Below are 20546 nucleotides of genomic sequence, written 5' to 3' on the forward strand. Positions count from 1 at the left end.
ACAGAAGCAAAGGAAATCAGGGACTTTGTTCCATGCATCCATGTGAAGATCAGACACACATTTATGCTAGGATAATAGTATTTGTGCCAGTGTGAAGAGGGAGGGGACACAATAGAAACTCCTTCGCTGGGGTAGCTTACTCGAGTTGGGTGAAGGATTTAACTTTAGAATAAAAACAGCAGTTAAAAAATACATCAGTGCAGGTGTCACGTGTCTGTATTTATCCTGGGGCGACCATTTGCTCCATGCAAACAGGATCCTACCTGCTCCTCCCACCACCCAATGACTAGGCACTGTAATAGTGTCTCCTACAGCAGCTATGCTGGGATAGCAGGTCATCTGTCTACTTGGGACACTGGGTAACTTCCATCATACTGCACAAGCAATGTGAATAACAGTGTTCACTTGTTATGGGGCCAGACCCTTAGTCTGAGAAATTTGCCGGCCACCTGCTCTAGAAGGACATCTTGAACATTAATCCGTTGGTTGAAATCAGTGTCTTCATCAATGACCTGGAGATGGCATAGAGTGCACCCACAGCAAGTCTGCAGATGACAGCAAGCTGGGGGGAGCAGTAGATATGCTGGAAAGCAGGGTTAGGATTCAGAATGACCTCGACAAATGAGGTCCAAAAGGCATCTCATGAGGTTCAACAAGGACAAGTGCAAAGTCCTGCACTTAGGAAGGAGCAATCCCCTGCACCGGGACAGGCTGGGGGTGACTGGCTGGAAAAGGACATGGGGGTGACAGGGGACAAGAAGCTGAACAGGGGCCAGCAGTGTGTCCTTGGTGCCAAGAAGGCTACCAGCATCCTGGGCTGCATCGGTAGGAGCGTTGCCAGCAGATCAAGGGAAGCGATTTCCCCCCTCTATTCAGCACTGATGAGGCCACATCTGTAGTCCTGTGTCCAGTTTTGGGCCCCCCACTATAGACAGGATGTGCAGAAAGTGGAGAGAGTTCAAAGGAGGACAATGAAAATCATTGGGGGGCTGGGGGATGTGACTTATGAGGGGAGGCTGAGGGAACCGGGCTTATTCAGTCTAGAGGAGAGAAGATTGAGGGGGGATTTAATAGCAGCGTCACCTCCCTGCAGGGGGGCTGCAGAGAGGATGGAGCTGGGCTGGTCTCAGTGAGGGCAGATGATGGGACAAGCAGCAATGGGCTCAAGTTGCAGCAAGGGGAGTTTAGGTGAGATATTAGGAAGAATTTTCTCACTAGGAGGGTAGTAAAACACAGGAACAGGTTACTCACAGAGGCGGTGCAATCTCCATCCTTGGAGGTTTTCAAAACCTGGCTAGACAAAGTCCTGGCTGGGCTGACGTAGTTGGGGCTGGCCCTGTTTTGAGCAGGGGGTTGGACTACATGTGACCTCCTAAGGTCCCTTCACACCCTCCTTTTCTATGATGTTATGAAACCTCAGCTGATGAAAGCCCCATAGCTGCAGAGAGGTCCAGGGAGATGCACTGATTTACACCAGCTGAGACTATGACCCAAAGATCCCCAAATGCCTCCCTGAGAAAAAAGGTGCGTTTGAGCGTTCCCAGTTCAATTCCTTCCTCTCTGCTTTTGCAGCATGCCCTATCCCAGTTTGTTCCCTGGCTGCTGTGTTTGATCTCAGAGAAAGCTGCCTGCCCATAGTGCTGTGAGTATATAACTGGCAAAGTGCTCAGGAAGAAAAGTGCTAAAAACATTCTGGGCTTTTTTTCCCTATTTAATTATTTTCTCAGGTGGGACAGCTAAGCTAAACAACATCCCAGTGGCTTTTTGGGGTATGTTTTCAAGAGAGCTGAGCACAGAAGCTGCTTTGACAAGGATAGCAGTACGTTTGCCAGTAACTCCCCAGGAGTAAATGACTTCTGCCAGGAGCATTTGGGACAAATCTAAAACAAAAAACTGCCACTGCAGGGGGCTGGGAAAACCTACGCCCTGTTAGCCTTGAAGTTCAGCCCCACAGCTCAGAACAGTCGTGCTAGGCTGCCCAAGCCTATAAAACACAGCGACATCTTGCAAGCACTGAACCGGCAATCTCCGAGGGCCCCAGGTTGCACATACCAGCCTAGTGGTCCGAGAGATGTCGGCCTTGTACTCCAGGAGCATGGCAACAATCTTGGTTTCCTCCTCCTCCAAGTGGGCCATGTCCTTCTTCACAGCTGCAGCCACATGCAAGGGAGTTTCTCCTGCCTACAAAAGGGAAGGGAGGAGGACCGTGGGTGCCTCCGGGCACACTCCCAGGCAGACCCTTTTGGAGGCACAGCCACTTGGAGCTAGCATACCGCTCGAGAGAAAAAAAACTCCCTAAGTCAGGAAACCTAGCCAACCATCTCCGAATCTCCCCCGTTGACACGCAGCTCGCCTCAGCGCATCGTGGGCTGTGCTCAAGGTCCCTCTGTTATCCTTACCGTCAGCCAATAATGTCCATTTCCCCAGTTGGGTCACCAGTCCTGTGGGAGAAGGTCTGGCCCTCAAAAGGGAATTTGCCCTTCTGCCTCTAGCTCAGGGAACATAAGGAGTGAACAAGAGCTCGCTACGGGCTCAAAGGCCTGCTCCAAAAGCCCTGGACATGAACAAGAATAATTCTGTCGACTTGCCTGGGTTTGGGGTCAGGATCATACCCTGGACCCTGGGACAAGGCCATTCAAATGCCACTGCCCTATTTAAATAGTGCTGGCCGGGTCCACTAGATTAAGGACAAGGTTATCATCCAGGTTTGGTGCCCAGCATACAAATGAGGACCACGTGTCGTGCTCCTCTTCACTTCTCCGTAGGAGGAGGCCGCTGCTCGGATGGTCGCTCAGACTTTGCCACGGGCTGTTACAAGTCTCAGGGGTGCATCTGTGGCTTTGTCATGAGAAACTCGATCCCCCCAGTGCCACCCTTCCTCTTCCACCACACACACATGCACCTCACGGATACACATATGTGGGTTCATCTCAAGTGCAAGCTTTTCCCTCCTCCTCCACTCACCTCGTTTTCCATGCTGGCACAGGCAACAGCATCCGCATGGCTCTTCTCCTTGGCCAGGTAGTTGAGGATCTCCTCTACCACTGGCAGGTGGCAATGCCGTACTGCAATGTGAAGAGGGCACTCTCCAGCCTGCCAACGGAGATGAAGGATGAGAGGCAGCCTCCTCCTGTCTAAAGCTTAAGGTTGGCATGGGCATCCCACCACGACACAAAACACTCCCCTTCTTTCTACATCCTGGTCTACACCCAGCCCCAGTCCCTCTTGCCACCTGGGCGTAAACTAGAGAACCAGCCTAGTGCTTATAAGGCTGAAGGTGACAGAGGGTCTAGGAAAGAGCAGGGTTCAGTGATGAAGAGGTGTGACCATTGCCACTTTGGAGGAGGATGGGCAGGAGGGACTTCCCCTAGCCTGATCAAGAGGCTTGCAAGACAGGGTGAGATCTGGCATGGAAGGGAGGGCATCTCAATCTCTCAGATCCCTTCAGGGTGAAGTGCCTGTGGCTAAGAAATGCCTTTGCTCAGCCTTTGCTCTTTGCCGTCTGTTCTGTTGTCTCTGAACCTAGGGTCCCAACCTAGGTGAGATTCTGGGACGGCGTAACTGGGTAGCTGCCAGGTGGACTTAGGAGGTTTCAGGGTAGCTAGGCAGTAGCACTGCCTGTCCCCAGGAAGGGTGTGCAGCTGTGGAGGACACATACAACTTCCACCTGCTTTAAAAGGAACATAAGGACATAGAGGAAGACAAAGGGGAGGAGGGGTTGCCATAGGGCAGTGTGCATCACCTGTCAATACACCTGGTATCTCTGCAAGCTTCTACAGCCATCTAACTGAGCTAAATACCCGTAACTTTAAACATGAATGAAACAGGGTTAAAGCTGCAAAGCTTTTCTGCTCTTGCATCACTGCAGGAACATGCAATGTCACTGTTACCCCATAACAGCTTAGGCTGATATTACGTGATGCTAATGTAATACTTACAACTGTAAGAGGTGTGAATCCAAGGGCTGGTTCTCAGGCTCCAGAACTAGAAGCTTTTACTAGAGTCTGCTGAGAACCGGATGATTTGGAAGCCAAAGGGGCCAGTGACTGGGTCCTCTTTTAACAGCGGAGTGATGCTCAGAGAAGCAATGGGCTGGGCTGTAACACTATCAGAGCTATCATCCCAGTGAAGATAATGACAACAACCCAGGTTATTTCTTTTAAATCGTAATCCCCTTTGGACATCAGCTGTCATGGAAGAGAGTCAGGTATCCTACAGGAAGTCCCCAGATGGTGCCTTGGATCCTACTGAAGTGCTAAAGATCTTTGGCATTCAGAATCACTGCTTATAATTCACTCACCAGCTGGATTTTTGGTAGTGAACACAAGGGGATCTGGCCTGTAAAAGAGCCTCCACGTCCAAATGCTAAGCAGGACTGGTCTTTGCCACCCCAGCCTTCCTATCTCCAAGCCTAAGTACAGACGGTCAAACCCCCAAAGCTGAGTTGTTTCAGTCTTTGCAGGTTAGTCTAAGCTGCGTAGATTGAACTGATAAGCAAGTGAACAGACATTCACTTTTGATTCTAGAAATGTAGCCATATGCCTGTAGTGGCCCAGGCCAAACACCTGGGGCGCTAGAGCACACCTCCCTGCTGGCCTGGAGGAGACAGCCAACGCTAGCCTGCTCACCCTGTGAGGGGGTGAGTTGTGGGGGAGGTGCAAAGCATCCTGGGATGCTAGGTAAACCTAATCCAGGTTTACCTTAAACCATGTTTGGCCATTTTGAAAGTGGTTTATGTGCACTTAACTTCTGTTGTGTTACAGATTTGAGCCAGCTTCTGATCACTTATTCCAATTTGTGCGTCATTTCTGCCCCTTGCTCTAGTCACCAAATGTAGCCAGCAAAAATGAAATGAAAACTGGGCTAAAGACCCTTTTACTTCTTTAAAATAAATCCCTCTCTATCAGAGAAGTCCCAAATAGTCCCTCTCCCTCCTGTTTTCCTTCTTATGAACCATTAGGAAGTTTCATGTTTTAGCCACCTCTGCTTTTAAAGGTTTTTTTTCCCTGCCTGTCAAACCTCTGTAGCGAGTGACGGTCACAAGTTTCCAGTGAGTGCAGCCATCAGACACTTTGGAAATCACCTCATTTTCTTTGTGTTTTGTGTCCCCCTTTTTAAACGCAATGCGTGATTAATGTTCTGGAGAAAGGAAGTCTTGGTTCAAGATGGAGCCTTCCTCCGTTAAGGAGCTCACAAAAATATGCTCTGAAACCCCTAAGAGATTCTCCAATAAAACCAAGGCAGACTAACTTTGACATTCCCAATATTTCTAAAGTAAAGAGCAAAACAGATATTGAACCAAGTAAGCCAAAATCTTTCAGGACATCTTTCTGCCCCATGAGGAAGCCAAAAGAGCATAGGCCAAAAGAGTGAAAAGCCTTTTCAGATCCCATTTGTCCTAAACCAGCAGTTTGGTGCATGGTTCAGTTTTGAGTGAAAGTTAAAACTTCTGCATAGAGCTCGGATTTTTTCAACAAAGGTTTTTTTTTAAAAAAAAAAAAATCAGAAAATGCTGGTTCACTGAGACCGAATCTTTCTCCCTGAACATATGAGTTCCAATGAAATGTGGGTTTTTTTCAGGTCCCGAATAGCATTTTTGGTCAAGACTACATAGGTAGAGTGCTCCCAGAATACTCCAGGCTAGGGCTGTCTTGTGGGAGGTGGAAGCCCCGGGTTCAAATCCCTCCTCCAAAGAATATCGACTTAGTGAAAGTAGAACAACTCCCACAAGAGGCAGGCTTAATTCAGAAGAAACCAGAGTATATTTACACTTTATAGACCAACCAAAGGTTGTGCGTGTGTATGCGTATATACAGTATACACACACGAGGAATCAGAACTTGTGGTAGAGGTGATATCTTTTATTAGACCAACTAGCTATTTGTGAAGAAAGAAATTCTTTCATTGCAAGCTTTTGGGCGCAAGCACCCTTCTTCAGGCATAGGAGAAAAGATTGCAAAAGTTCTCCTAGGGAGAAATGACACATATATACACATACCTATATACATTCATATAAATGTGTGTGTATGTATATGTGTTTGTATATGTATATGTATGTATGTGTGTATGTATACATATATATGTATGCACGTATGCGTGTGTGCATACATACACATAGATAAACCAGGGGTGGGCAAAATGCAGCCTAGGGGCCCATTGCGACCTACCAGGCCATTCTATCTGGCTTGCAGGGCCCCTAAAAATTTTAGAAAATTAATATTTATCTGCCCCTGGCTCATGCAGCTCTTGATGGCTCGCCAAAACTCAGCAAGCGGCCCTCTGCTCAAAATAATTGCCCATCCCTGATATAAACACATACACCATGCCCACTCACCCACTCACCCACCCACACATACATGCTTCAGTTAGTCTATAAAGTGCAAATCTACCCTGGTTTATTCTGGATTAGGCCAGTCTCTCTCAGTGTCTCTTGTGGGAGTTGCCTTGCTCTAACATCAGATTTTGCGAGACCGGGCTCACTTCATCAGATGCTGTGAAAGGACTCGTGCAGAGCATCGTCTGAAATGGAGACAGTGCTTTGAATGCAGAAGCCAGGGAGGGAGAGCTGGGGGAAGGAAGCAAGCAATAAACCCATAGGAACAAAGGAATGACAAAACCTGCTCTAGATAATAGTCTCTGTTCAAACCACACTGAATTCAGTCCAGTCCGTGGGTAATTTCTTTGTCTGCAGTTTCCCATTTAAATAGGCTTTTAAAGGTTTGCTGCCTAAGAACAGCCACCCTTGGGTCAGCAATGGGGTGTCCAGAGAGGCTCAAGTGTTTTGCTCTGGGCCTGAATATCTGCATCTCTCGACTGCAGGGTACCCAATAGCCTGGTGTTAGCAAGAGCACTCCTGTAGCAGAATGGGAGAGACAACACTCGAACCCAGGCTTCCCGTCTCCCACATACCTGCCCTAAGGACCAAGTTACTAGCTATTCTGGGGTTCATTCCGTCTCTCTTTTTTTGCATATAGTTTGGAAGGATCTTGATTTTGTCCCAGGCTGCTCCACGCTTCCTGCGCACACAGCTTTGCATCTCAATCCTCACCTCCGTTGTCCAGCCCTGCAGTCTCCCCCCAGTCAGACTCTGCTCTTAGAAACCCGTTCCAGCCAGCTGCACGATGGCTTTGAGCTGCATGGAAACATCCCCAGAGCTGGCCGAGACATGCCAAAAGCTCATTTAACACCTAAAGGCTAATTCCAGATCTCCAGAAGAGAAAGGCTTATGCATTCCTGGCTCTCTCCATCACCCGGTTATTTAGCTCAGGGTTTGTTTGACAGATCTGTTTAAACCTTGCACATGTTAACATTATGGAATATTTTGGCTCCGAGGCCCATCCCAAAGGGTAAAACTGAGGCTGTAGGAACCCTGGCTACTAGAGGGCAGAGGGTTTTGCTGGGATCGGCGTATAGGCAGGTCCTAGCGACTAAGAAGGGCCACGTATCGGGCTCAGCGAGTTGACCTGCTGCAGCAAACCTTGTTATCACACCACATCCTGCAGAAGGATCTGGGTGTGTGTTGGAGGGGACCGGGTATGTTATTTTGCATTGCCTACCTTGGATGGCCAGGTGAGCGTCCCTCCTTCCTCGATGAGGGCAGCGATCATCCTCTGGTTGCCGTGGCGAGCAGCAACATGCATGGCCGTCTCGCCGTTCTGCAGCCCATCGGGGCAAGGCAATGAGTTACATCCACCCATTTCATCCCACCTGGACCCCCCCCGCTTAATGTGGCTCCTGCCTTTACCTCCTGCTCCACGTTGGCGTCAGCTCCGCTGTTCAGCAGCAGCTCTGCCACTTTCTCTCCTTCCTGGACGCGGGCTGCGATGTGCAGGGGGGTCTCCTCTGCCTGCAGGAGGCACGAATACCCAGAGAAGCACAATCATCGCTGCCCCCATTGAACCCTGCTCTCCTCCATGCCTTGCATCCTGGGCCTTTGGTCGCCCCGGCAGAAACCTGCTGTTCTGACTGGGTGGCTCTCATGCCCGCGTGGCACAGGGGAGTCAAAGAGATGGAGAAATCCAGCCTGGCATTTTTCATGTGCTCATTCAAGTCTCTGGTATCCATCCCTCTCTTCCAGTGGCTTTGGGAACCTCCTTGGGCTTTCCTGGATCTCAGGACATGACTCTAGTCTTCTAGCCTACCCCACTAGCCTGTGCCACGTGAGAGCCAGCCCCGCTTCTGGTCTGTGGGCTCCAGCTCGAAACTTCTCCCTTGGGCTCAAAGTCACTGTGACAGTTGTGCCTCCCTGGGGCCGCCTATTCATGGCCCCGCAACACCAATCAAGGCCCAACCGTCCGCCTTCTCTCCTGCCACGCCTTGTTGTTATTTTGATTGATTGGAAGATCTTAATCAAACGGGAGGCTGCCTATTTTCAGTCTCAGTGCCTTAGGCACTATCTGCCACTCCTTTCCTCCCCTTATACCGCAGCCCAAGCCTCGCAGATGGTGCTGGTATGAACTGACTTGGGCCTTGTTATTATGTCTCGGCCCTTCATTTGCTCCCAGGGCTCCTCGCTGCCCCTCCTCACTCTTGGGGCTCCTCACTGCCCCCCTAGCTCCAGGGCTTCTCGCTGCCCCCTTTAGTCAGGCCTCTTGCTGCTCCCTAGCTCTGGGGCTTCCTGCTGCCCCCTTTAGTTTGGCTTCTTGCTGCCCCCCCTAGCTCCGGGCTGGGCCAATGCGCCCCCAAACAAAGCTGTGCCCTCTCCGGCGCCAGGAGACCCCACGCTATCGTGGAGCTCCTATGAGGCCTCCTCCAACCCCTTATAGCCTCACCCGGTCCTCCGGCGAAACAGAAAATGCAAAACGCAAAGCCCCCAGGCTACAACATAAAAGCTAGACCGTTCTGGTCAAAACACGAATCTCTCCCTACCAGAGAGAGAGCGAGCGCATCGACCCCAGCAGGAATCAGGGGATGGTCCAACCGTCAGCGCTCTCCCCTTTGTTCTGGCTGAGTTCCTCCTCCCTCGGCTGCCGGAGGGGAACTGCCCTCCTGGCCTTCTGCCTGGGCTTAAGAAGGGCTAAGCTCCGCCCCTTCCTGGCTCTAGGTTTCCCTGGTTGCTAGGGCAACCAGCACCTGCACAGTCCTGGTGACTGACAGCTGCGCTTCTCCCCTCCCGCCACTAGGGGTCTCTCCTGAGCCGTTCCTGCTCTCAGCTGCAGGGCACCCGAGAGCTCTGCGACAGTCGCTTTGCATTTTCATCTCATTCCCCAAACTGATCCCATCCACCGCTTGTTTTTAACCAGCCCTTGTCCCGACAATGCCAGCGGAGGATCGGATCCACCGGGTCCTGGCATGGCACCCACTCCAGTGACACGGCATCTGCTCGGCAGTTTCATCCCATCCCTCTCCACGGCACTGGGCTGCCCCTTCGAAAGCCGACGTTATCCGTGGAAACCTGGACAGGCATCAGCTTCCCGTCCTATTAACTTAATGAGCTAAACCAAGGTGAATCACTACAAAGGGAGATGGCCGAGCTCCGGTAGGGTCTTCACAGGAGTGGTTCTTACATGGTATAAAACAACATCTCGCCTCTGATTTTCAGGGTTGCATCAGGTCACTTGGGAAATATCCCCCAGCCTATAGGCCTGGATACACCAGGTTTATACCAGTGTAAGTGATCTTTAAAAGGAGTGTACAGACAATACAAACCTACGCCACTGTAACTTAGTCATGTCAGGTGTAAAATAGGGCCGGGAAAAATCCAAGTTAAAATTCACTGGTGCAAGCAACACCCTTCTCAATGTCACCGCTTATTTTGGGGCAGACACTTGCTCAAGACACTCCCTGCTTCATTGCTGCTCAGTGGGGATACCTGCACTCCTGTCTGCCCCCGAGCCTGGTGGTCATTACATTAGTGACTAAAACAGATGCAAACTAGGCTGGTGCAAACATGCAGTGTGTCGAGGCCCGGACAGATGTTGCTCTTGGGGTTTTCCCATCACTCCCTGGTCAGCCCCTCGGCATCCCTGGCAATGCCCTTTAGCCACTGCCACGGGCATCTTTGCTGCTGGCTCTCGCACCCCTGTGAAGTGCGGCTTTGCTTGGGGACACCTTGTTTTTCCAGCATCGAGGGGTTCCAGCACAGTGGAGCTGGCTACGGAGATCCTCTTAGCTTTAGCAAATCATTGGTGATCTCTCCCAGCTAGAGACACCCCAGCATTTCCTCTGGAGGCTCCGTTTGCGTAGGCAGGGTTTGCAATGCCCCCTTGCACAGGAGAATGTGCTGGCCACCAGCCACCACATCCGGAGGATATCTGAGCTGTCCTCGGAGCCGACCAGGTTGGGGCATGTGGTGCTGCAGTGCCCTCTCGTGCACGTTTGCTGCAACTCCGCTGCAGCCCAGTCAGGACCAGCAACCTGCTGGGGTTTGAAACCCATCCACCCCGGGGAAGGGAGGCAGCCCTGCAACACAGCACAGAATGGCATTGCAGGAGATCCTTTCCCAGCCTGTGCCCCCATTATGCCAGGCATCAAGCAGCCCTCAAACTAGATGCCAATAGGGAAGCTCACGCCACTGCTACAAAAGTGCAGGTGTGCAAAGCACTGACTGCAGAGGCTGGTGAGGAAGAGTCCCAAATCTTACCCTTACCTGGCCTCCCTTGGGCTGGACCTGTGCCCCAGAGCCCAGCAGGGTCTGGACCACCAGCGGCCTGCAGTGCTGGGCAGCGACGTGGAGGGCTGTGTAGTTCTCTCTGGTGCGGGCATCGACCTGCGCTCCCTTCTGCAGCAGGGCCTTCACCACAGCAGCGTGCCCCATCTTGGCAGCAGCATGCAAGCAAAGCACCCCTTTCTGGAAGAGAGGCACAATGCTTAAGGGCAGTCGACCCCTTCCAACAGGGCTGTGAGGGTGAGGGGGAGCAGGGGAGCTGCTGGGGCAGGATTGCATCGCCAGGGATTGTACCGGGGAGGTAAGAGCCAGAGCCTTGACAGCTGCAAAGAGGATCTGTACAAAGCTGCTCGAGTGAGCTTTGCAGGGGCTAGCTCCCAAACTAGTTGTAGCAGGGCGGCCGCCACGCTGATCCAGGCCTGGCGCTAGCTTGGGTACCTCGGCCTGGCATGCCTGAGGATGCTGCTGCTCGTTGAGCTGATCACCGAGACATGATCTCAGGGAAACAAGAGCTTTTCCAAATGACAGGCTCCATCACAGCAGCTGTCCCTTGGTGGGTTTATAGGGTCAGTTTACAGCTGTTGCCGGCCTAGATTACATACGCTTCTCTTTTACCCACCACTTTTCGCTACTGGTAGAACCGAGAAAGCAGGACAAACTCTCTCATCCCCTCTGTACCAGACATAAGCAGGGGGTCAGACCAATGGTCCAAACCTGGGTAGGAGAAAGGGTGTTTTCCACCCCAAACACATGTTCAGTAACTCGAGCTTTGCCCGGAAACTTGTGCCCTGGTCTCGCAGCTACCATCAGCTCTGCCTGCCTCTCCAAGCCAGGTTACCTTGTTGGGCATGTGCAAGGGGACTCCTTTCTTCAGGAGAGCCAGGGCAGTATCCAGGTGCCCATGCTCAGAGGCAACATGGAGGAGAGTGCTGCCATCCTGCAGGGAACAAGGGCAGCATGAGTTGGGGAGGACACAAGGATCTCTGGACTGGGAGAAGGGCTCATCGTTGAACGACCGGGAAAAGGAGCCATCTCCGCACTTCTCCCCGCGTGTCTCAGCCATGATGCACTTCCCTCCTTCCCCCATCCACCTGCCCGCTGTACCTTGGGGAATGGGCTCCTCCCTCACTGCAGTGGCATTTGGGGTCCTTGTGGCTGGCCCGCCTGTTAATCCTAGTGCTGGAGCAGAGATGCAACATGGGCATCATGGCTAGAGCGGACATGTGCAGCACGGGGGGGACGGCAGAGCGCCATGCCAGACTTTAGCCTCTATGACGGGGCCAGCAGAGAAGCTGGCACTTGTAGTGGCACTTGTCATAGTTTCATAGTTTCTAGGGTCGGAAGGGACCTGAGCAGATCATCAAGTCCAACCCCCTGCCACAGGCAGGAAAGGATGCTCGGGTCAAATGACCCCGGCACTTATCAGTTGGCACTTGCAGCGGTCGGGTTTTACCCCCTTGCCAGGCCAGCCACTGGAGGGCAAGATGCTTCATCAGTGGGTGACAGTGGAGTTGTCACCATATCATAATCATAGGTACCAAATATCCAAGGAGGGAACTGGGCTGATTTAATCTGGAGAAGAGACAACTGAGGAGGGATTTTATAGCAGTCTTCACCCTCCTGGCAGGGGGGCTGCAAAGAGGATGGAGCTGGGCTGTCCTGAGTGGGGGCAGATGGCAGGACAAGGAGCAATGGGCTCAAGTTGCAGCAAGGGAAGTTTAGGTTAGATATTAGGAAGACTTTTCTCACCAGGAGGGTAGTAAAACACTGCAACAGGTCACCCAGAGAGGTGGTGGACTCTCCATCCTTGCAGGGTTTTAAGCCTTGAGTAGCCAAAGCCTTGACTGGGGTGATGTAGTTGGGGCTGGTCCTGCTTTAAGCAGGAGTTTGGACTCGATGGGAGCTCCTGAGGTCCCTTCCCACCCCCATTTTCTATTATTTCCATGATTCATTGATTAATTTTAAGGTGCATTACTCATCAGAAATAGATATTGCCCCAAGCTGGATTTAATACGGTCATGTTGGGCCTCCATTTATAACTAATGCTGAGCTACATTCAGTTTTATCATTTTTATGTTTGTGTGAATCACAGTATTTGGTATGAATGTACCTGACAAAAGCTGTGAGGGCTGAAGACAACAATTAAAGAAATTGCTCAGAAGCTGATTCTTATTAGAGAAATGGTGAGACTTTCTGTTTAATTTCTTGTGTGCGATTCCTGTCTCCATAGTTGTCAGTTATTTCTTCTTATATGATCTCCCCTGTGTCATAAATCTTATTTCTGCATTATGCCTCCCCCCTTGTGGGGAGAGCCATTTCGGGATGGTCGACAATTACAGACATTTAATTTTCACAGAGAGAGCAGACCACGTATTTCATTTCTTTTGCCTCATTTCTGAGATCTGGCAAGTTCACAGAGGCTCTCTTCCCTGGAGCTGCAAGGTTTGGTCAGGGGCTGGCGAGACTGAGATTTCTGCCTCCAGAGCCAAAATCTAGTCTGGACCCTAAAGTCACACAGCAGAAATTGGGGAGAGGCCCAGACCTTCTTGGGTGAACTCTAGGGATTGAGAGACAGGGCTTTTTATAAAGTCCTTGTGCAACTCTACACTTCAATAACTTTGGATATACACCTGCCAGAAGCAAACTATCAATGGGGATTGAAAGCATAATTCATCAAGTATATTAGCATAGTGTAAGCTATGCATGGGGTAAGGATCACAAATGCAATTCATGAAATCACTCAGCAGAAACTGGAAAATGTTTTCGACGAGTTAGAAAATCGGATCAAACAATGTATCATGAAAGATGGCGGTTGTGGTGAAGTCCAGAAATTTGAGCTGTATTGTGTTAAAACTTAACGAATGATGCTTTCAATCGCCATTCACAGCTTGCTTCTATCATGTGTACATCCAAAGTTATTAAAGTTTAAAGTTGCACAAGGATTTTATAAACACCCTGTCTTTTCAGTCCCAAGTTGAACCTGTCACACTTTGTGCCTGTAACGCAAACCTCTTTAATAACCAGGCCCTGCTAAGAAAGGCAGTTGCATTGCCCAGAGAGGGAAAGCTGCCTAATTCCCCATCTTTTTGTGGTATATGTTAGCTCCTATTATTTAAGTACACATGGCCACCAACACCATGAAACTCCAAACTCAAATTGTTGGGACCAGGGTACACAGTCTAGAGACAGGTCCCAGTTGAGGCCAGGACCAAGTGGACACAAGTCACGGTCTCTTCAGGCCAGGACATACGATGTAGTGGCTATGCAGTGGTATGGACGTGGGCACCTACCTTGGTGCGAGCCAGCATGTTGGAGTGAAACTTCTCCACCAGCAGCTCCACGATATGTGTGTGGCCTTGCTCTGCAGCAAAGTGTAGAGGCGATCTGCCCATCTGCAAGCAAAGGAAGCATCCTGCTGACATTTCCTTGGGGGAAAATCCAAATAATTTTAATTGGGCAGTAGCAAAGCAACTTCTAATGGTGTTCTCGAGTCAAAGATGGCACCTCAACATTTCCCAATCCATCTATTCCAGTTCAGCATGTTGTACCACCCTGAAGCTTTCAGTCATTCAAAATTAAACTGTATTTCAGAACAAGCCCATTCCCTCCTGCAATCACGCTCCCTGGTCAGACTCCGTGATACATCTGCAGCCACATGACACCAGGCTATATGTGAAGTCCTACGCCTCACGTGGTACACTATGCCACTCGGACAGGAATCTGTGTTGCCCAAACTACAGCTCCCATAAGGCAGCACGTCACTGTAAGAAATGCAATCTAATGTTGAAACATTTTGAGCTCATCAAACATAAAACCTTTTGTTGCAGAAGACAGAAACTTTTTACAACAAACTTAGCACAACTGCAGTTGTCCCATGGAATAGGATGCAGAATAGGATGCAATTCACCACCAGCTCTAGGGAAGATTGCAACAACCAACTCATTGCCTCTGGGTACCAGGCAGTCAAAACTTGTGCTTATTAGGTTAGGCTTAACGTGGACCACCAGCCCTTAGTTGTTCGACCCACCCGCCCATCCGTTACACCTTGCTTGGTACTGAAGTACAGACAGAAAGGATTTCACTAGCACTGTCTGAATCAGCCAGTTTCCTCTTAGCATCCCACATCTGAAGTCACCTTGTCTGTTGTATTAGGATTGGCTTTGCAGTGATGGAAGAACTTCACCAGGGCTTCATGGCCTTCCCAAGCAGCAAGATGCAGAGGAGTCTGACCTTCTTCCTACAGCAAAAAGAGCATCAGGACCCTCTGATTCCTCAAACAGGAAAACATAATGAGGTAGTCGAGCTGCTCCAAGAAGAGCCTGCAAGCTGGAGCAAGAGGATTTGGGTACCTGAGGCTGTCATTGTACTGCACTGTTATTCCTCTGCCCCAGAAAGCTGCTGATGGCAGTCGAGGAAGCAGCATGTGAAGTGTGTTTGCTCTACCCTTAGAAATAACCGGAGGGCCTGGACAGGCAACATGCTTATACCAGCATAAATAAGAAAGGGACAGACTACAAACCCTTACCCTGGAACATGGCACATGAGGCCATTTCACTTGGCAAGCCGCAGGGACTGGGCTGCTCGCAGCAGGCAGCAAGGAGGCTGCAAACCTTGCTGCAAGCAGCCTGGGCTCTGCATGTGCAGCCAGAGCCTGGTTTGCAGCGGAGAAAGGGCCAGCCCTCCTCCCTGTGCCCTGTGCCCCAGTCCCTTCCCTGCCACGTTCCCGGGTGCATGCCTGCAGCTGCCACCACCAAGGAGCGGGGGCAAGACCCCGGACCCCAGTGCAACTGCTTGCAGGCTTGCAGCTGCCTGCTGCGGGCTCCCCGGTGGGAAGCGGGGCCTTCCCAGAGCCCAGGCTGCCCATGAGCCTGCAAGCGGCTGCACTGGGGTCAGACGCCTGGCCCCGCTCATTGCTGGCAGCGGCTGCACATGTGCCTCGGGGCGGACAGCAGGGAAGAGGCAGGGGCTTCGCCACCGCTACAAGGATCAGGCCTCTCAACTCCCCCGCCATCTACCCCGGCATGCCAATATTTTCAAAAGCCGGGTGGCTGGGGCTTGTGGCACTTAGCCCCAAAACGTTCCTAAGCCCTGCCTTACACCATGGCAACTTCATCTAATTCGGGGTAGAAGAATCAGAGGTAAAATTACACCAGTGTTAGGTACAGCAAGGTAGGTGTCGTGTGTCTGCAGCTTGCCTGGGGTGTCATTGCAAGGAAGGTATGACCCCCCCCCCCCACCTACTGGCAAGGCATGGGAACAGGAGATTAGCTAGTTACTTTGGGACGAGCTGCTCTGGGTCCTGGTGCACAAAGCCAATGTGAAGTGTGCTGGTAGAGGAGCGTTGCATGCCCAACCCCAGAGTGCAATTACCAGCTGTGCTGGAGATGCCTCTGCCTGGAAAAGGCCTCTTGGCTATGTCAGCTTCTAGAGATACAGCAGCTGTCTAGCACTGGGGATGTGCAGCTCTTGCCTTCGCAAAGGCAGACCCAGTTTCCAGCAAACAGGACCTATTTGCAGGACTGTCTCCTCTCCTTCCCTTGCAGCTTATTTCAAGCCTGTGGAAAAACTCATCTGCTTCAGTGGGGCTTTCAACAGTACTGTGGATGATCCCAGACCATCGCCCTACTCTCATTCCCCTGATTTCTCTTGGGAAATTCCCTGTGGTCTCCATGCCTTGATAGCCAGGACTTCATGGCATGGACACAGGCCAGTGCCTCTTGTTATAATAGGTAAGGAACATGAAACCCTCTCTCCTGAGCACATAATTATGGACCCAAAGGCCAAGCCCTTGCCTGGAGCTACAGTGGAGCCTTCTTTTGCTTCAGGATTAAGAAAGCTTCTGCCATACCCCTGAGCTCAACTCCATTGATCCATGAGCCAACCAAAGCAATTCTGTGAACACGTTCCCCTTGGTCTTGGTCTCCGCCTTGGCCCTGGGATGGCTGAGGGTGCCCTGAACGAGGTAGCCCCTGCAAAAAATGGTTAGTTTTGTGCACGAGCAAATATGTGAATTGACTATGTCTCTTGACCTTGCTGCTTTACTGGCCCATAGCAAAGTAACTGGAGAACACAATTATTTTAACCCTTCCTCATTGGCAGGATTATAGGCTGGAGACTGTATTTGGACCAACAGGTTCATTTAAAGGCAGCTTCCTCGCTGTGGCATGGAGAGGGAAATGTGGGAAGGATTCGGACCACGACAGACCTGTCAACACTAAGATGACAAGTGCTAGTGCTCCATCTGATGTGGCTCTGGAAGCCTAGCAAGCTCCATTTGTCTTGGCATTAGGCCTAATACACTTAAGGACCCTTTATAAATAAGCCAGGACCTTTTGGACTCACTGTTCTGCAGACTTGCTCTGTTTATCTGACTGCTTGAGTTGGTCCTCACATTTTTTAATGAAAACAAACCTCTTGCCAGGGACGTTTTTCTTCTGGGATCTGTGCAAAGACTCACAAAGGGGCAACTGGTTTCAGGGCGGGATGTTTCTCCTTATTTCTAGTATCTGGCCCCTTGCACAGGGAGCCTGGCCCAACTTCTGTGGGACTGACTAACATGATGGATCCTTGCATTTTTGCTCAGTGACATCAAGGCCCCCTGCCTAGAGCCGCACTGGCAATCATCAGACCTTTTCCACAACCTGATAGCGTTACATGACTTGCAGCTTCGGTGCAGCTCAAGAGAGATTTTATAGTGGGATAAAGATAGCCCAAACTCCTAGCTCTGCTGATATCATTTGGAGTTGGTTACTGGCTCCGGGAGTGGTGTGAAATGGGGGAATCCCAAACTCAAACCAGGTGTCGGGGAGAACTCCAGAGGTCTGTCTACACTAAACGCTTAAATAACCCCCCGGGGAGTGTGCACTGTGGGTCACCTCCATGCCTGATTCACGGAGGATCGGAGTCCGTGACCACTGCTGCAAGGGAAATCTGGATGTCATTGGTTTGATCCATCTGTATCTGCCAAGACATAGCTGCTTAATTTTCATCATTGCCAAGTAATGGGTGCATTAGCTCTGTTGTTGACAGGCCTGGACTAATGTTACTCCACGCAGCCAAAAACAGTTAAAAACAAGCTTGAAGCAGCTGAGTAGTTGTAAAAATACTGGGTGCAATGGTAGAGCAGCTAAGGCATTTCACTAGGGAGTCAGAGGGGGGAGTACAATCCTCGGTTGATCCTAGCAGTGTGGGGGTATTGGGCCCACCAGACTGGGGAGCCAAAGGTGGCTGGACAGACTGCTGGCCATAAAACCCCAAGCAGAGCTGTTGTCTCAGGGACTGGGGTGGCCTCAACCCTTCTAGCCTAAGGAGCCTCCTCAGTTTCAACATGGCAAATATTTACCATAATCCTTCTGATACAATTCAGATGCAGCTGTTTAGAGGATGGGTTTTTAGGGACAATTTGATATGTCACAGTAACCACCTGAGTTTGTGAAACTTTGCCCCCAGGCATAGGTGCATCCAGGATTTACTAAAGCAGGGTATAGCACACGGGCCCTAACACCATCGGGGAGGGAGATGAGGTCTGGGCAGAGCTCCTGTGTCAGTGGGGGACACCATGAAGCCAGACAGGGAGTGGGTGCATGAAGAGTGGACCCACCCCTGGCTGATACCCCTGCTGCTGTCCCCAGCTGATCTGGGGGCAAGAGAGGGTGCCAGAGCTGCTCCTGCCCCACTCCAGCGGTGCAGAGAGCCAGCCTCGACTAGGGACAGCAGCAGCACACAGCGTCCTCCTTCCAGCGCCTGGTTTCTGCCCATCCCTCTCCCATAAGTGTTGCCCACTGGCCAGGAGCGCTGGAAAGAGAAACCCATGTACTGCTGCTGCTGCTGTCCCCAGCTCAGCCCGGCTCCCTGTACAGCTACTCCCTGTGGCATGGGGCATGAGCAGATCCCGGGCTTCCCCTGCGCCCAGATCAGCCAGGGACAGCAGCAGTGCTGGTGGGATGGGTGTGCGTTCACCCTTCCTAAATCCACCCTGGCTATGTCCTCATCCAGGAACTGCTTACACAACTTTGGGTTCAAGCTACTTTGACCAGGAGCCTTCACTGTTTAGCTACGCAGGAGTGGAGGCCTCAAAGCTAAGCAGGCAATATGCTGAATATTACAATCAGGTTCACTATTTTAGTCTTGGTGAACGAGCAGGGGCCAAGCCCAAGACTCAGCTCCTTTTAAGTGTGATGGTAAAAACTCACTCACTAGTGTTTGTGCAAAGGGAACCTGAAGGAGGCAGAGACTCAAGAGCAGAAACACTTGTTTTCACGCTGAACACCTACTGATGGGAGCTCATGATAACAGCCACCAACCACGTACTCCCACATCCCGAGGACCCATACTCACGTTTGGGCAGTCCACCCCAGCTCCACATTCCACTAGGATTTTTGCTATTTCAACATCTTTCTTCCTGCAGCTCAGGTGCAACGCCGTGTTGCCATATCTCTGTAATGAACAAACAAAGCTTTGCTTACTGATCAGTCCCTGGTTCTCAGAAAACTGCAACCAACCACTGCAGTATCAATCATCCTGATGTGACATGTCCTGGCTAATGGGATACCCTTCAAGAGTTGGAGTGGCTTTTTGTATCGTTTTAAATTCTTCAGCTGTTATCTGTGGCTAATATTGCTCAATGCATACCCCCGTCACCACAGTGCACTGCTCAGAAAGCTGGTCCCAGGCAGCTGCAGACCATAGAGGACCTAGCTGACTGGGCAATCAAAAGGTAATGGCATGGCTTTGGTTCAAACAAGGCACGGCATAAGAGCATGGGACAGCTCAGCTGAGGCTTCACAGTCCCTGCAATCACCAGTGCCATCCTCAGGTGCTCCAGACTCAGAGCCACCACCCTCCCAACCCCGAGTCAATTCGTCCAAGTCCCTGCCTGAATCAAGGTTCAGTCCCCCCAGGATTTGAACCTGTATTCCCCACATCCTGGCTGGGCACCCGAACTACTCCTAGTCACTCAGTCTGTTCAGTCTCCCTGCTTGCCTCCCTGATCCAGGTCCTCACAGACCCGAGACAAAATTTAGGGTTTGCAAATCAGCATTTTCCAGTGAAAAGCTGTTCTGGCAGATACTTCCAGACCAGCTCAGCTCTGGAAAGGGAGAAGGGATTCTTCAGGCCAGAAGAGGGAACAAGGGATAAGCATAGACGGGATGCCCTGAAGGTTAAAATTCAGAGGCCAGCCCCTTGGGAATGCAAATCACTGCAGATGAGGTGATCACCCAAACCCTCGCCAGCTGCAGGGTGCTGTGCGGCTGATGTGGAACGAGCTGTCATGTGGCTGGGGCCTGGTACTGCCAATTTAGGAGGACAGAGTTATATATCAAGCCCTTTTCTGTGATGCAGAAGTCAGTAAACATGTCAGGCACAACTGCCCAGGCGAGGGTGCGCGGAGGTGGTGGTGGGGTAGTGAGCACGTGTAACAGGACCTTTTCCTGTGCTCTCAGCTGGGCCTCAGCGTGTGCCGAAAGCAGCTCCTTGCAGACCGCTGGATTCCCAGCTTCCACCGCTAGAGAGAGTGGCAGGCAGCCGTCCTGTGAAGGGGACACAGCGGAGCAGTGGAGGGGGTTGCTTGGAGGTGTAGCGAGCTCTTTCAGCGCCCAAGGTAGACGTGTGCTAGAATAACGCTGAATTATGCTGACCTGAGGGGAGCAGGGTGGGAGGGTTGGGGTCTTACCTGCCCTGGTTCTCTGCGGCAGCTGCCACTGCGGCAGCTCCTCTTGCAGCAGCACTGTCTTGGGTTGCTGCAGCTTGGGGACAGCCTGCCCACACACCGGCTGCAGCAGTCTCACAATGTGGGCTCCTTGGGCGATTCCTGGTACCCCGTGTGTTCCCCCTCACCCCCGTACAGGGCTGTGCCGCCTGAATCCCAGGGGGGGACTCCAAAATACTCACTTCACACCCACTAAAACAGTTCCACTGCTAGATATGGGGCTCTTCTTGC

At 51.3% G+C, this 20546-nt stretch overlaps 1 protein-coding gene across 1 annotated transcript in view; it reads right to left on the reverse strand.

Annotated features, from left to right (window-relative positions):
* The window catches only part of LOC149869679 (uncharacterized), a 78727-nt gene that overhangs the window by 32438 nt on the left and 25743 nt on the right, over positions 1-20546 (reverse strand). The window contains exons 5-14 of the mRNA XM_090040728.1: positions 20032-20136; positions 18944-19042; positions 14742-14843; positions 13897-13998; positions 11445-11543; positions 10589-10789; positions 7745-7846; positions 7557-7655; positions 2965-3093; positions 2053-2181 (exon numbers count right to left, since the gene is read on the reverse strand). Coding sequence (XP_089896854.1) covers positions 2053-2181; positions 2965-3093; positions 7557-7655; positions 7745-7846; positions 10589-10789; positions 11445-11543; positions 13897-13998; positions 14742-14843; positions 18944-19042; positions 20032-20136 — 1167 coding nt within the window. The remainder of the gene's footprint in view (positions 1-2052; positions 2182-2964; positions 3094-7556; positions 7656-7744; positions 7847-10588; positions 10790-11444; positions 11544-13896; positions 13999-14741; positions 14844-18943; positions 19043-20031; positions 20137-20546) is intronic.

Source organism: Crocodylus siamensis, chromosome 3, assembly GCF_052110815.1.
Source record: "Crocodylus siamensis isolate JL-2025a chromosome 3, ASM5211081v1, whole genome shotgun sequence".
Classification (NCBI taxonomy): Eukaryota; Metazoa; Chordata; order Crocodylia; family Crocodylidae; genus Crocodylus; species Crocodylus siamensis.